At 34.4% G+C, this 16,283-nt stretch overlaps 2 protein-coding genes across 2 annotated transcripts; one reads left to right on the top strand and one right to left on the bottom strand.

Moving 5' to 3' along the window:
- Positions 1-1,955: 1,955 nt before the first annotated feature.
- Positions 1,956-3,176, top strand: LOC145957726 (uncharacterized). The gene is made up of 3 exons (XM_083074143.1): positions 1,956-2,575; positions 2,649-2,852; positions 2,937-3,176. Exons 1-3 carry the CDS (start codon positions 2,318-2,320, stop codon positions 3,027-3,029), a joined length of 555 nt encoding a protein of 184 aa, XP_082930269.1. The 5' UTR covers positions 1,956-2,317; the 3' UTR covers positions 3,030-3,176.
- Positions 3,177-9,389: 6,213 nt separating this feature from the next.
- On the bottom strand, positions 9,390-15,457 carry LOC109818376 (very-long-chain (3R)-3-hydroxyacyl-CoA dehydratase PASTICCINO 2A). Its single transcript, XM_020383820.3, has 9 exons — positions 15,177-15,457; positions 14,990-15,101; positions 14,828-14,846; positions 14,626-14,714; positions 14,460-14,513; positions 10,373-10,443; positions 10,198-10,279; positions 9,737-9,833; positions 9,390-9,634 (listed from the first exon to the last, which is right to left on the bottom strand). The coding sequence occupies exons 1-9, from the start codon at positions 15,245-15,247 to the stop codon at positions 9,564-9,566; spliced, it is 666 nt and encodes a 221-aa protein (XP_020239409.1). The 5' UTR covers positions 15,248-15,457; the 3' UTR covers positions 9,390-9,563.
- Between the last annotated feature and the right edge of the window lie 826 nt (positions 15,458-16,283).

Below are 16,283 nucleotides of genomic sequence, written 5' to 3' on the forward strand. Positions count from 1 at the left end.
TTACAATTTGCCTCCTTGGCTATGCATGAAGAGAAAGTATATTATGTTGTCTATGATGATATCAGGACCCCGACAACCAGGAAATGACATAGATGTGTATCTTAGTCCATTGATTGATGACTTGAAAATGTTGTGGGATACAGGAGTGGAGGTCTTTGATGCATATCGTGAAGAAAAATTTACCATGCGTGCAATGTTATTTTGCATAATAAATGATTTTCCAGCATATGGTAACTTGAGTGGGTATAGTGTGAAGGGTCATTATGCATGTCCTATATGTGAAGAAAACACAAGTTATACCCAATTGAAACATGGGCAAAAGACTGCGTACACTAGGCATCGTAAGTTTCTTGTTCGTAGTCATCCATACCGTAGATTGAAGAAAGCATTCAATGGATGTCAGGAGGATGAAATTGCCTCGACACCGCGCAATGGTGAAGAAGTATATCAGCGGGTGAAGGACATTAACATTATGTTTGGAAAGACGCAAAAGAAGTCAACTGAGAAAAATATCTGGAAGAAACGATCAATATTCTTTAATCTTCCTTATTGGTGCAAGCTAGATGTTAGAAACTGCATAGATGTGATGCATGTGGAGAAAAATGTTTGTGATAGTGTAATTGGGACATTGCTAAACATCAAAGGAAAGACTTAAGATCGAGTGAAAGCACGACAAGATTTGGTGGACATGGGTATATGTTTTGAGTTACATCCTCAGTCTATTGGAAAACGCACTTACTTGCCTTCAGCTTGTCATACTCTATCAAAAAAAGAAGAAAAAAAAAAGCTTTTGTGAGTGCTTACATAGTGTGAAAGTTCCACAAGGGTACTCCTCAAATGTTAAGAGTCTGGTGTCTATGCAAGATTTGAAGTTAATTGGTTTAAAGTCTCACGATTGTCATGTCTTAATGCAACAACTTTTGCTTGTGGCTATTCGTAACATTTTACCATCTTCTGTTAGAGTTGCTATTACTCGATTGTGTTTATTCTTCAATGCCATTTGCAACAAAGTAATTGACCCTGTAAAGTTAGATGAGTTAGAAAATGAAGCAATCACAATCTTGTGTCAATTGGAAATGTATTTTCCACCTTCATTTTTTGATATCATGGTGCATTTGATTGTTCATTTGGTTAGGGAGATTCGATTGTGTGGCCCGGTTTATCTTAGATGGATGTACCCTGTTGAGAGATACATGAAGATCTTAAAAAGGATATGTCAAGAATCAATACTGCCCAGAAGCCTTTATTGTGGAGAGGTACATTGCAGAAGAAGCCATTGAATTTTGTTCAGGCTACATGTCGAAATCAGAACCAATAGGAATTCCCAAGACTCGACATGATGGGAAACAATTTGGTAAGGGTACTCGAAGCTTAAAGATTAGAACTGTGAGTTGAACAGAAGTTGACCAAGCACATTTGTACGTATTGAACAACACTGATGAAGTAATTCCTTACATATCTGAACACATAGATGAAATCAAGATAGCACACCCCTGAATGAATGAGAAATGGGTATTGAATGAACATAACAAGAGTTTCTTAGCTTGGTTTAAGAAAAAGGTTTACGGTGAGGTTAATGCTTCTGATACACTTTTGAGACTCGCGCGTGGGCCTAACAACGATGTCATTACATTTGGTGGGTATGACATTAACAAATATTGTTTCTATACAAAGACAGAAGATGACAAAAGTAGAGTACAAAACAGTGGGGTTACAATTCAGGCTGAGGCTGTGCACTTTGCTAGTTCTAAAGATAAAAATCCCATTACAACATTCATGAGTTATTTTGGAGTCATACAAGACATATGGGAAATTGATTATGTTACATTTAGAGTGCTTGTGTTCAAGTGTAAATGGGTTGATGGCAATATGGGTGTGTGGACAGATGATTTAGGATTTACTTTGGTTGATTTGAATAAGGTTGGTTATAAGGATGAACCTTTTATTATGGCATATCAAGCAAGACAAATTTTTTATGTCAGGGATCCATGTAATGACAAATGGTCAGTGGTCCTCGAAGGAAGAACCATGCATGAAACTCACGAAGATGAGTCTCTAGATATGCATGAGACACCGTCTTTCTCAAGCAGATCATTTGGTCCTATTGCGGACAATGAAGTAGACGAAATACATGCTATTCGAAGTGATCATGATGAAGGAATATGGGAAAACATTCCAACCTAATAGGTTTCTATTTTTGTATTCGTTGTTTTTTTATTAGTTTTTTTGTTGCTATATTGTTATTATCTTTTTTACTTTATTTGTCTATTAAGTTAATTCGTTATTTTAATAATGAGAGTTTAATTTTTTCAGGATTATGGAGGATTCAGGGTCTGGCAGTGGAAGGAGGGAAGGTAGATCTGTCACCCGATTGTCTGCGTTGACAGTTGGACGCATTGCTAAGGAGAGGACACCTGTTGAGGTGGATCCTCGTTCTAGCAAGGCGTCAGGCCCAAATGCTGCCAAGTTTAAGAGCTATTTGGGAGTCCTAGCTCGACGACATGTTTCTATTATCATTCCATCATGGGATGACGTTCAGGAGGCTGACAAGAACCTCATGTGGCAGGATATTCAGGTATATACTTTCACATCCCTTCAATATTATATAACTTAAATATATTATTTATTAATTGTTGTTATTTTCATAGCAAAATTTTGACATTCCCAACACTGAGGTCATGAGGAGGAAGATGTTATCTGCCCTTGCCACCAGATGGAGAGACTTCAAGACTTTCTTGACACAGGAGTATGTATTTGGAGAGCGACAAAATGAGACTCCCTGTCTAAAGTACCAGATCACTGATGAGGAGTGGATGCAATTTCGTGCCACTCGATTGGACCCTTCTTGGCAGGTTAGTTATTGATAACTCTTACATTGACACAAATACTTAAGGTATATTTTAATTAATCTCATTTTCTTTTTTGTATTATTGCAGGCCAAAAGAATAGCTGCCCAAGAACGACAGAGCAAGAATGATGCACCCCATTTATTGTCAAGAGGGGGATATGAAAGAAAAAAAAGGAAATGAAGAAGGCTAGGGCAGAGGCAGCAGGGGTTGAGTCACCTCCCCGCCATGAGATGTGGATAGCAGCCCGGACAAAATTAGATGAGCAAATAACTTCTGAGTCTGCAAGGGTCGTTGCTGATAAAATAGTAAGTAAAAATATACAAACTAAGACACTTCATTTCAACTCATTTAATTCATAAGTGTAGTTTAGGGTATACTTATTGTTAATATGTTGCAAGAGGGTTTAGTTGAGCAGACCACCCAGGGCTCATTTGTTTCCCATGCTCGGGATGATATCCTCGCAACGGCCATAGGAAGGCCAGAGCACGGAGGTCGTGTGCGTGGTGTTGGTGGTTCTTAGAGCCACCGAGATTTCTTTGGTGCACGATCATCGAGGAGCACTGTTGACTCTTGTAGTCAAGAGGCTATGCAGAGAATGGAGATGCAGTTTGAAGAGAAATTGAAGAACATTCGAGAAGAGTTTGAACAGAAGTTTGAACTTCTGGCTCGTTCTTAGCAACAGACTGCAGTTGCTCATGATGGTGTTCGAGTCAGCACTAAAGGGAGTTGTGCTGCTCCAGATCCCTTAGCGAAACACACTCACACTAATGTACCAAACCAGTGTGAGTTATATGTTGAGGATGACCCCCCACGGTTAGTGGCTATTGGCCGAGTATTTGAGGGTGGCTCAACCATTCATGGTGTCCCTCTACAGCCAGACTGGACACGGGTTGTGGTTGACCAAGTTCAAGATGCTGCTACTCCAGTGCCTTTGCCCAATACAGAGGTTCAACTAGTGGGGCAGGCAACTGCACATTCTTAGCTTGGCCAAAGCGTTTGGTCATGCCGCTTTCAGAACGGGCAAAGGTAATACTATTATTACTCTTTTATATTCTTATAATTCTATTATTGTTTAACTAATTTTGATTATTTCTTTAGGATTTTATAAATCGTGGTAAGGAGGTCATGAGAGAACCTCATGTTGATCATGCTAATATCGCAGAAGCTGAGGATGATCCCATATCTAGGCTTCTATCCATATTACCACGATTAAAGAAGAAACCAATTCAATTGCAGTGGGACATTAGAGTTTTTGGAGTTGATAGCTCTGATGTTCCACTATACATATCCCTGCCTGATGCATTAGAGATTGTTGGGCGAAACTCCATGTTAAATATATCTATCATACAGCTGTGGGCCATGTAAGTCATATTTTCTTTTATGAGTCTAAATTTACAATAATTACATTTAACTTATAATAATTATTTGTGTTAGGTACATGGACAAATTGAGTGTGGAGCAAGCACAAGCAGAAATATATGGATTTATTGAGCCTCAATCTATCCAAAAATCAGGAAACACTCAGGTCCATATCCAGCAATATATGCAAACATGGATGAGTGACTCATGAAGAGATATATACATGGCTCCATACATTGACGGGTTAGATTTTTAATTGGTTTTTTAATCATGGTAATTTTATACCTAATTTGTTTGTCATACAATGTAGGTCTCATTGGCAGTTAATGGTAATCATTCCTAAGGAATACACCGTGGTGTGGTTTTGTTCACTACATCGAAAACCAAGCCACGAAATTAAAAGTCAATTACAAGGGTAACTAAAATTTTTCATTATCTTTTAAAACTGTAATTATATATATTGGCTAACATCGGTTTTTATTTCAATTAATTAGAATCGTGTCTGGAGCTAATATTTTAAGTGGAAGAAGCAGATCATCAAAGACATTACACTTCATATACCCTAAGGTTAGCAAATTAATTAATACAGGCAATAATATTTAAATTTATTGACTTTGGAAATAATAGTTATTTGTTTCTCATTTTAGTGTAATAAGCAACAAGACTCATTTGAATGTGGCTATTACATCATGTATTGGATGAAAGCCATTGTTTCTGCGGGTATTACTGATTCTTGGGCGCAGGTAATTCATATCAAAATTTATTTAAGTATATTTACCTTTACGATAATTAACATTGCATATTAATGACACTTAAATTAATGTTTCAGGTCTTTCAAGATCCATCTCCATTGCCCGAAGATGAGATCATCAAGATAAGAGAACAATAGGCAACTTTTTTTCTTCAAAGTATATAATAGTTAGATTTCTAAGTTTGGTTAGTTAAATATTATGTTTATAGTTTGATAGCATTGACAAACATATGTTTTATAGCTTTTTTAGGATAATAGGATTTACATTGTCATAATTTATGCTTTTTAAGATTTATATATTATTTTCTTTTTGTCATTCAATTTTGAAATATAATTTGAATTTCTATTATGGACTGTCTGGTTTAGGTTTGATATTCTGGACTATATATATATGCAGGTATTGGGTATATCAAAAAACAATAAACGTTTAAAAAAAATAACAGAATTTACGTCGGACAAGACCATGTCCGACGTAAACTATGGCATGTTTTTGGGCCCCTTTTTACGTCTGGCTAGCTAAATCTCCGACATAAATTTACGCCGTCTTTGACAGGCGACGTAAATTTACGTCTCCCGTATTAACGTCTGATGCTTTTCCGACGTAAAAGGCTTCAAATACCCGACGTAAAAGGGGTCTTTTATACTAGTGCTAAGAGCCCAATTTGTTTAAAAACTATCCTTGGAAAGTTGTCCCTTGGAGTGGATGATGTGTTGTTCTCCTTTAGGACTTGGTTGGTCCCGTGTGTGGGCAAGGTCGAGGCACACGTGTATGAAGCGACCACGGTATAGGGGTCAGACCGAGCTATACCGATTACAAGCGGGCAATTTGAATAAAATGCGATGTGTTGAAAATGTTGTTGTTAGTAGATGATATTGTATATCTATTATTGTAGATGTTGTGTTGCTTTAAGTTGCAAGTTAAAAGTAGAATTCTATTGCTGTTTATTATATGTTGATGCTATTTTTTTATGATTATTGTTGTGAGTTTACCCTAGCGTGTTTTCCCTATGTGGTTGGGATTATGATGACCATACCTTGGTATGCGAGCAGATCAGGATTAGGTGCTTTGCTAGACTGGGTGAGCTTCTTTTTGGTTGGGACTCAAGAGGAGAGCTGACGTTGTATTTAGTTGATTGATAGTTTTTGACTACCTAATTGTTGTATAGGGTATTATTCCCTACTTTCAGTTATATATATTATGAGACTTTTTAGTTGTGTATTCTCGTTATATATATTATTGTTTAGTAGTAATATTTTATTTTATACTTGTATCTGAATACTATAGATAGTGTGAGACCTAGCGGGTCTTACAAATTTAATAAATTACTGTAGATATTTTGGTAATCATTATAAAATTAAATTATCTTTAAATTTAAAAATTTTAAATTATTAAATGTAAAAATTATATAGTTTAAATTTAATGATTGAATATATGTATTTAATTAAATATTATAATGTGACTATTTTACTTGAAAATATGTATATATGATTTAGTTATTTAATTTTTAAAATGATGAAAGAAAATTTTATAAATTAATGTGGATATTTTGATAATCATTATGAAATTAAATTATCTTTAAATTAAAAAATTTTAAAATCTTAAATGTAAAAATTATATAGTTTAAATTTAATAATTGAATATATGTGTTTAATTGAATATTATAAATGTACCTATTTTACTTGAAAATCTATATATATGATTTAGTTATTCAGTTTTTAAAATAATGAAAGATAATTTTATAAATTAATATGGATATTTTGGTAATCATTATGAAATTAAATTATCTTTAAATTTAAAAAATTTAAAATCTTAAATCTAAAAATTATATAGTTTAAATTTAATAATTGAATATATGTATCAATTGAATATTATAAATGTGACTATTTTACTTAATATTATAAATATGACTAATTCAAATAAAATACTGTAAATTTTTTTTACACTAAACCAATTAGAGTTCGTAAAAACGAATGATTTTTAAAAATAATCTATTTTATATCAATCAAAAAATTTATTTACTGGTAAATAAAATCAAATAATTTATTTTATATATTAATTTATAATTGGACAACAATATTCATAATGCATGCCTAAATTATTTTGTTTGAGTTGAATTCCTAAGTTCATATAAATGTAAGGAGTTTTTATTTTTTCAAAAATTTATCTATTTTTTTTGTTTTATAACTTACTACAAATTTAATCAAATTATATTAACTAATATATTTAAACTTAATAAAATCTACATATATTTTCTAACGTTACATGGATGGAGCAGGACTCCCATGCGCCATTTAAACGACAAGCAAAGCGCATGGGAGCTCTTGCGTCACGTCAATCAAAAGTTGAAGTGGACATGATAGGTACGTCAGAAAACAAATGGAGCAGGGGATCTCGTGTGTCATCCATTCATGTTTTGTCCATTTACAAAACGTCTATTCCTCTATGCCATTTAACATTTATGCCATGTGGCAGAAGGATCAAAATCCTCTATCTCCAACCCCTGTCCCTCTAATCATAAAATGCCATCTCAATTAGATTATTTTTAATTTTAATTTTGATTTTAAAAAAATGTAACCGTCATAACTTAACCCCACACCACACCCCGCGTGAAACTCCTTTCCACGCAAGAAACCCATTAAACGACGATGGTTTAAGGGTCTATGCGGGTGCTACTTATCACACTTTACCTGGAAAAGAAAAAAAACAAAAAGAAGAAAAAGTCAGTGCAACTCTCAGTGTCGGTGAATCCACGTTGCGAGAGAGAAATGTGGGTGTTTTACCTGATCTCGCTGCCTCTTAGATGAGCATGTTGCTTTTCACGTTGAGGTACTTCGCCGGCCCTCACGTGTCTCGCTACGTGCTCTTCACCATCGGTTACATTTTTTAAAAATCAAAATTAAAATTAAAAGTAATCTAATTGAGATGACATTTTATGATTGAAGGGACAGGGTTTGGGGACAGGAGTTGGAGACAGAGGATTTTGATATGTGGCAGAAACCACCTAAAATGGTAATTTGTTTTTTAAAATTTATTTCGTATTTTTTTTTTCCTTTTTGCATAATTTGGATCAAAAAGCCTCTCTTGTTGGCATCTTCAGCTTCCAAAATTTTCATTTCATTTTTTTAATCTTATCCAATTTTCTATAAATCTCTTGTATCTTTAGTCCCTTTATTTTTATTATTATTTGAGTTATTATCTTAAATATTTGTCTAAAATTTATTACTTTTTAAACTTCTTTAGTAGTTTTAAATGTATTAAAACAATTTATTCCTTTATATAGTTACAAGGAGTGCATATCACTCAAAGATAATGCTCATTTAAAGTAAGAATGCCTTAAAAGTACACGTGTGTTCAAAAGTTTAAGTTCAAAAAAAAGTTGAGCTATTCATGAAATATTATAGCTCAACTTTTTAAATGTTTTATCAAGTTTAATTGTTTTAATTAAATATAAAGTTATGAATAGCTTGTTTAAGTTTATATGATAAAAAAAATACATAGATTTAACATTTTTGTACACATCAATAAGTTATAATTTTTTTTACGAGATTACAGAAATGTAATAGTTTTTGAAGTCCACAAACCCATGCTGAACACAAATTTCTGTTAGTGTTAAATATTTATTAAATACAAAATTGATATTGTTAAGAAATAGTTGAAAAATATCTTCATATAAGCAAGAGAAAAATGATAGCAGCACTTTTGAACTTTTTGAAAATCACAAATTTTCTATATTTCACCTTTTATTAACAAATTTTTCTTGATTTTATAGTTTTTAATAAATTTTAATCAATAGTAGAGTGTTAAAAAGAATATCTTGTTACCATTTCTAAAAAGAAGAACAATCAAGCTATACAAATTCAAACAATTTTTTAATAAGTCAAACTCAATTTTTTAGTTAAACTCGTTTAAAAAAATTACTCAAATTTAATTTTTTTTAATAAATCAATCCCAATATTTTAAATAATCAACTCATTAACTCCCTAAGTTCAAGACATGCTTTATTTATTTATTTTTAACTTTAATAAGGAGGAAGTAGAACTCATTTTCACAAGATCAACCTCTCTAAGAAAAAAATAGTATTTCTAATTGTGACTTCATATGTATATGGAAATGCTTTATTTTAAACCGGCTCTATTTGCTTGATACTTTCTTACCTTAAAATTGATTTTTCCTAGCTTTTCACATTTACCAAGTTCAATAGACATTCCCTATCCCCTTTATTTCCCACGATTAACATCCCGAATTCCAAATCAATCATTGCATAGCATCTTCTCATGAAACGCAGAGCTCTTTAGTGGTAAGCATTTACACTCGTTTCATGCATTTTAATAGCTAATGTCTTGTCACTTTTCTACCAAATTGTTTTGAACTACGATTTGTGTTTCATGTTGAGAAACTACAGTAAACTCTAGGCAGCTGCTTCGCACCATGCTACCGAAGAACAAAATAATTGGTTTATTTATCTCTGGCATGTTACCTCTCAATGATACATTACCAAGAAATGCATGTTTCCCTGATACCTACATATGGATCAAAACCAGGATATGAGATGTGTATATATCCTATGTTTCACCCGAAATAATTGAAAACTACCGATGTTGCACTATTCTATCTTCGATTTGGAGAGAGCCTTCTTCCTCTGTCCAAGCATGTATGTATACAAGTGGGGACTACCTGCATAATATTATCCCATTCAATCAGTTAAAATATAGGATCAGTGAAATAAATATTAGCCTAAGGACATCATCAGCAGTGAGAAAGATGTTTTGTTCATGCCTGGAACGTAGATTGCCATTGCAAAAATCGCTCCATAGAAGTAATCGATTGACAAGTTCCATTTATTTGGCATCCTTATACAATACCTCTCAGACGCCTGAAAAACACTGTCATTAACTTGAAAGTCCAACTTATTGAGAAACCGGCTTATCAAATATTTCCACCAGAGTATTTCATAAGTAATAAACTATTCTCCATCATATCTCTATTATCATTTTAGAAATGCTATGAAGTTGTAGATGGTTCAAGGTTTCAAAATATCAACCAACTATGAACAAACTTCATCAATACCTCAGTGTATTGAGGAAGTCTTTTTGGAAAACTTTCCCTTTTTTAAATGATTAATATATAAGGGTAGAAGATTTAGATATATGTTTATTATTAACAAAGACAACACACAGCCTGCAGCTTTAGATCTTACGATTCTAAAAGCTTTGTGGTTTGCTATTCAGATTCTTTACCTTAATGAATGGTAAGGCAATGTATATTAGACCAACTTCACTGCTTATGCCTATTGGATAGAAAATTATAAAGCTGCTATATCTGCAAAGGAAGAATTGTAGTAGTTGATACAAGAGAAGAAAATGATTGCCCCAGTACTATACTCCATGATTTCCCCAGTACTATACTTCATACCTAAGCCACAAAAGCCATGGTGGATAAAATCCAAAAGCCTCTTTAAAGCCAAAGAAAGAATAGCGAATGATCTGCACGGAAACAATAAAGAAGATGAATATTAATCTTCTATAATACTTTGCTACTTATCTTTTCAATCAATGACTTCATGGAAACAAAGGGATATGGAAACTGTAAACAAGAGGAATTACAGAGGAAAATAGGGCACCAAGCCAAAAGGTTTGCTGTCACCCCAGCCAATTCTTTGAATTTCATACTAATAGGTTCATATAAGTTATAACCATCAAATCTATACATAAACATTTTTATGCAAGACAGACATGCTCAAGTAACTAGTTACTCGCATTGTCAATCTCTACTTCTCTAGTTGCACTATTTTCATTTGTCCACTTTGCAGCAGGTTTTTTGTGACATCTTAAGATTGCCTCTACAATTTTGGCAGCAGAAACATGAATTTTATGATTTGTATAATTTGATTCTGATAGGATCAGTTAGCACTAGGTTTCTATTAGATTCCTAAATTCATTATAAAGAGAGACGACCAGCAATTCCAATTCAGCCAGAAAATGAAAACATATATGTGCATTCACAAACGTAAAAATAGCATATGACAGGATACTCAGTTCAATATATATTCACTTGATGCAATTATAGCTCTAACAATATTTATCAATCTTAGTGGCATGTAGCAGACAGCTTTGGAAAAGCCATAACGGGATAGCAAGAAGTGGGATGGCCACTATTTTAAATATTATAATACAAACTAAATAGTTTATATTACACATATAAATACTCAAAAAAAAGACCTAAAATTAAAGAATTTCGTGATAAATAATGAGTCACATTTTACAAACACAGTCACCATCAATCTAGTCAGGAACAATAAGAACATAAAAAATTAGATGAAAATTAGCAGAATGTGAACTGGGAGGTATAAAACAAAGTCAAAACAGAGGTAACTTTTTGTGGAATCAAGGAAGAAGGGTTTCAAATCTTGTTACGTTTCCAAAGCATAAAATGCATTAGGAAATGGGGGAGAAATCACAACTTTGCCCAAAAACTCGTGAACAACATTGTTTCACGGGTAAAAATCAGTTTTGAAGCCTATATCATGGTACAGCCACTATAGCTTGCAAAAAGCTGCTAAATTCAGCTTTTTCCTTTTCTTGCTGGATTAGTGACTTGAACTGTCAAATGTTTATTAGAGAATAGAATAATAAACACCTTTATTAAGTGTACTGAAGTTAGTTAACTGATATAGTTAGTTAGAAGTTGGTTATGTCTATATATACGCTTATTGTAATCCTTGCAGATATCTTTTCATTCAATCAATAATACAATTTACTGAATTCTCTAAAACTCTCTTTCATCTCTCTCTCTCATATGGTATCATCGTGAGCTAGGGTCCGGATAGTCTTCTTGCATACGACGATTTGTTGTTCTTCGTACCTGCTTCCGCATCGCGCTACGACTGCGATTGATTGCAATTTTTGTTAGTTCATTGTTTCCGACGGCAAACCTTGGGCGTTTGTGTCGTCCTCTTTTTCTGTGTTCGGAATCGTTTCGTTGATGCTCGTTCATCGTGTTTTGGCTGATTCCTTGTTCCTGATTGCGCCGTTCTTGCTTGATCGTGTCGCGCTTGGCTGCGTCTCTTTTCCTCTCTTCGTCGTCTCTGTTCTTTGTTGATTCTTGAAGAATCTTGCGCGTTTGTCTCCATCTCTGTTTTCGTTTGTTCAATGGCTTCCGTTTCTGCTCAGGCTTCCTCAACTGTCTCGCACACTTTTTCTCAAAGTGTAACTTGTAAACTTGATGAGAAAAATTTCATGACCTGGCAGCAACAGGTCACAGCTGTAATTCGTGCTCATGACCTTGAGCGGTTTGTTGTTAATCCGAAAATTCCGATGAAATTCCTCACCAGTGAAGACCGTGATGCAAATAATGTTAACCCTGAATACACCACGTGGGATCGCAAGGACTCTCTTCTGTTCTCTTGGCTTTTGACTACCCTGTCTGATTCCATCCAAGCAAGAGTGGTCTCCTGTCGTCATTCATACCAGGTCTGGGATATGGTGTTTCAGCATTTTCACTCTCTCACCAAAATTAAAGCCACACAGCTCCGACTTGAACTTCGTACCATCAAGAAAGGCACCAGGACCTGTTCTGAGTATCTCCTTCGAATAAGCACTATAATTGAAATTCTTGCTTCAATTGGAAGTCCTGTTTCTTCCAGAGAGCATGCTGAATGCATTCTTGGAGGTCTTCCAAGTGACTATGATTCGTTAATCTCCACAATCACAGCGTTTGTCAGTCGTGATGATGCCCTCTCCCCTGGTGAAATTGAAACCATGATTCTTGCTCAAGAAGCGCGGTTGGAACAAGTCAAAACATCTGTAATTCAAGAACCTTTGACAATAAATCTGGCTCAAACTACCTCAGCTGTCAATGGAACTCCAAGTGCGAATCTGGCATTCCAGCAGTCCCAAATGCCAAGCTCTCAGCAGAATATGTTTCAGAACCCAGCTTTTGATTCTCAGGGTGGCTACAATACGGGTTTGTCTGGTCAAAACCGTGATGGAGGACGTGGTCGTGGTGGTTCACGTGGTGGCAGAAACCGTGGATCATCAATTCAGTGTCAGATTTGTCATAAAAGAGGACATGAAGCTTCAACTTGCTATCAACGATTTGGTCCTAATGTTTCTCCTTTCACTTCTTTTGGATTTGGATCTCCGAATGGTTATGCTCCTCAGAATTTTGGCTTTGGTCTTGGACCTCAAACCGGCTATGGCTCTCACAACTTTGGCTTTCTTCCTAATACTGGAATTCAACCTTTTTCTGGATCTTCCAATGTTTTTGGACATCCAGGATCATCACAGTGGCCTACATATCCATCAGGTGGCTCTTTTGGGTCGACTTTTGGGTCGACTTTTCCCAATTCTGGCTTCATACCACCTGGTTTTGCATTTCAAGCTACTCCATCTGCCACTCAGCAAGCTCGTTCAAACTCTGCCTCTTCTTCACAGCGACCTGTTCCTGTCCTGAACACAGCCACAGCTTGGATTCCTGATTCAGGAGCATCACACCATGCTACTCCCGATCCACAACATTTACTTCAAAGTGCTCAATTTACTGGAGCTGAGCACATTGTTATGGCTAATGGCCAAGGTACATCCATTACCTCAATTGGTTCTAATGTGTTTCGGTCCCCTATTCGTTCCTCTACTCTTTTGTCCGGTTTTGTAGGGTTGAGTTAGGCTTAATCCACTATTCTAACATGGTATCAGAGCCATTTAGATCCACTTTACATGGGCCACCCACCATTGATGCATGTGCCATAGGCATGAGGGGGTGTATTGGGAAAAAACCCAAGTCCCGCCTATCCTAGATCATTAAAAAGGGCCACCCACCATTTATCCACGTACCAAGCCCAATAGTGCTGGACGTGAGGGGGTGTATTGGGAAAAACCCAAGTCCCATATCGACTAGAGATTAGGCAATTGAATAGTATATAAGTGGAAAGCAACCCTCACCTTACAAGCCGGTTTTGTAGGGTTTACGCTTATTGTAATCCTTGCAGATATCTTTTCATTCAATCAATAATACAATTTACTGAATTCTCTAAAACTCTCTTTCATCTCTCTCTCTCATAATGTTTACCAACACCCTCTACACATTATAGTTTCCTTCGTTTTAATAGTCAACTCTTATAAGGGAATTTATCCCCATATACCATGGGTTCCACAATGGAAATCCTATTCAATCATTAATATAAGTAATAAATATATAGTGGATTTTGCAATTTTTTATCCCATCTAGTATTGTAGTCACAAACAGGAAATGTAAAATCAAGGGAAAGTACATATTACACCAAAAAATTGGAAAATTTGGTGTCGCCCTCAGTGTGGTAAGTGTTAACCTTAAGATATCTTAATCATCCTTTTATTGGGAAAATATAGTAAGCATTATCATGTTCGTGCAGGAAGTGTAGTGCCAACTTATTTGTTAAGGCTAGCTAATATAAAAAAAGAAATAACAAAAGCCAGACAGATAATTTGAGTGTCCCATGAAAGAGCAATCATGAAAGACTTACCTCTGTGATAGACCAGCTGATTAGTAGAGAGGTAACAAGCACATGAGACTGAATCTGGCATTAAAAGATGGGGCAACTTTTCAATAAAAGATTATGACTAAAGGCTGAATAAACAGTTAAATGGAATCAACAGAAAAGGGGGAAAAAGTCCAATTTTTTTCTTCACCTCAGGGAAACTCCATAAGATGCCCCAAGTCAGGTACAGCCTTGAACCTATCTGTGGCAATGTTGATGTGATTGGAGACCTCACCAGCCCTTTTCACCATACAAAAAAAAAAGGGAATTCCATAACAAACTAACTAACTCCTGCATGATTTTTCATCTTCATAAATCATATAACCCCACATATTGAGCAAAGGATTACTCACCTACCAAACCATGAAGCAACTAGCACACCATTCAATACAACCCCACACCGAAAAATTCAAAAAGTTAGAGAAGATTGAGATAATTCCCACCAGAATTCCTAGAAAACAAACAAAAGGGTGTGTCCATAGTTAAAAAAGATTAAAACTTTTTGCACCAAGTACCTCCAATAGAGCAGCGGTTTGGGCTAAAAGGAAAGGCTTTTCGGCTGCATTGTAAACACGTTCATGACCCGATTCCTTCAATGTCTTGAGAACAAAATAAAGAACTTGACACCTGCACAAATTAAGTAAGAGACAAAGAGAGTTATATATGATATGATATGATAATAGAAGGAGTGAGTGATTGTACCATCCAAACAAAAGGGTCCAATTGTAAAGGGAGAGATAGAGGCGCCGTGGAAGTGAGAAGGAAGCAGCCATTGGAGAGAAATCTAGGACACACGAGTGCAAAATTGACGAGATTGAAGAGGAATATTTGAAGGGAGTGTGAGTTAATAATAGTTAATAATTGAGGATGAGATGTCAGAAGAAATTGGTGTGTCTGGTTTCAGAATTTAAAACGGTTCGGCTGGATGGGCAGCTCAACTCCTAACCACTTCCGTACCGGTAATGTAATAACATGCCAGTGGGACTGGGAAGGGGAAAGTGGCAACCGTTGTCTTTTTTTTTTTTCTTTTTTTTTTTTTTTTTTTTTTTTTCCTTTCTGTAGTGTATTAAATATTAATGACTAATTATATTTAAGAAACTAAGGGAAAGTGTGTAATTATTGAAATTTTTTTAAAAAAATTAGTTTAAATAAAAAAGTATTGAGGCCTTTAATTAAGGATTTTAAATAATATAATTAATATTCATGGTATTTATTTTAGTATCGATATTTTTTTTATAAAAATTAAAATATAATGATATTTAATTGAGATTTTTCGTAACCTATAAAAAATAATAATAAATTTGTTTTATATTTGAAAATTTCAAATTAATTTTACTTATTATTATTTATAAAATTTATCATCAAAGAATTTAACTCAATTGATTGAATAAAATGTATGAGTATTATATATTTAAATTTGATTTTTATATATAGAAAATGAACTCCGACGAAAAAAAATAGTTATTAATGTTTTCTTTTATATTCTAAAGTGGCAAATCATTTGAGACAGAAAAATATTCTAAAAAGTGATAAATAAAATGACACTGTCTAACGTTACTAAAATAATAAGAGTATTTTATTCTAATATCATTATTTTATTATAAAAACATATATAATCAATCATTTCTTATGTGCATGAGAATTACAGGCCCACACCGAAACAATCGATTTGTACGATGAACAACATGATCCTATCCAACTAACTACTACATTAATAAATACGAGTATTTTATTCAAATAGCATTATTTTATCAAATGAAAATTGATATTCTATGTTGTTGAATTGTGTCGATCTACCGTTAAATTAGA

This window comes from Cajanus cajan, chromosome 5, assembly GCF_000230855.2.
Source record: "Cajanus cajan strain Asha chromosome 5, NIPB_CcT2T_4, whole genome shotgun sequence".
Taxonomy (NCBI): Eukaryota; Viridiplantae; Streptophyta; class Magnoliopsida; order Fabales; family Fabaceae; genus Cajanus; species Cajanus cajan.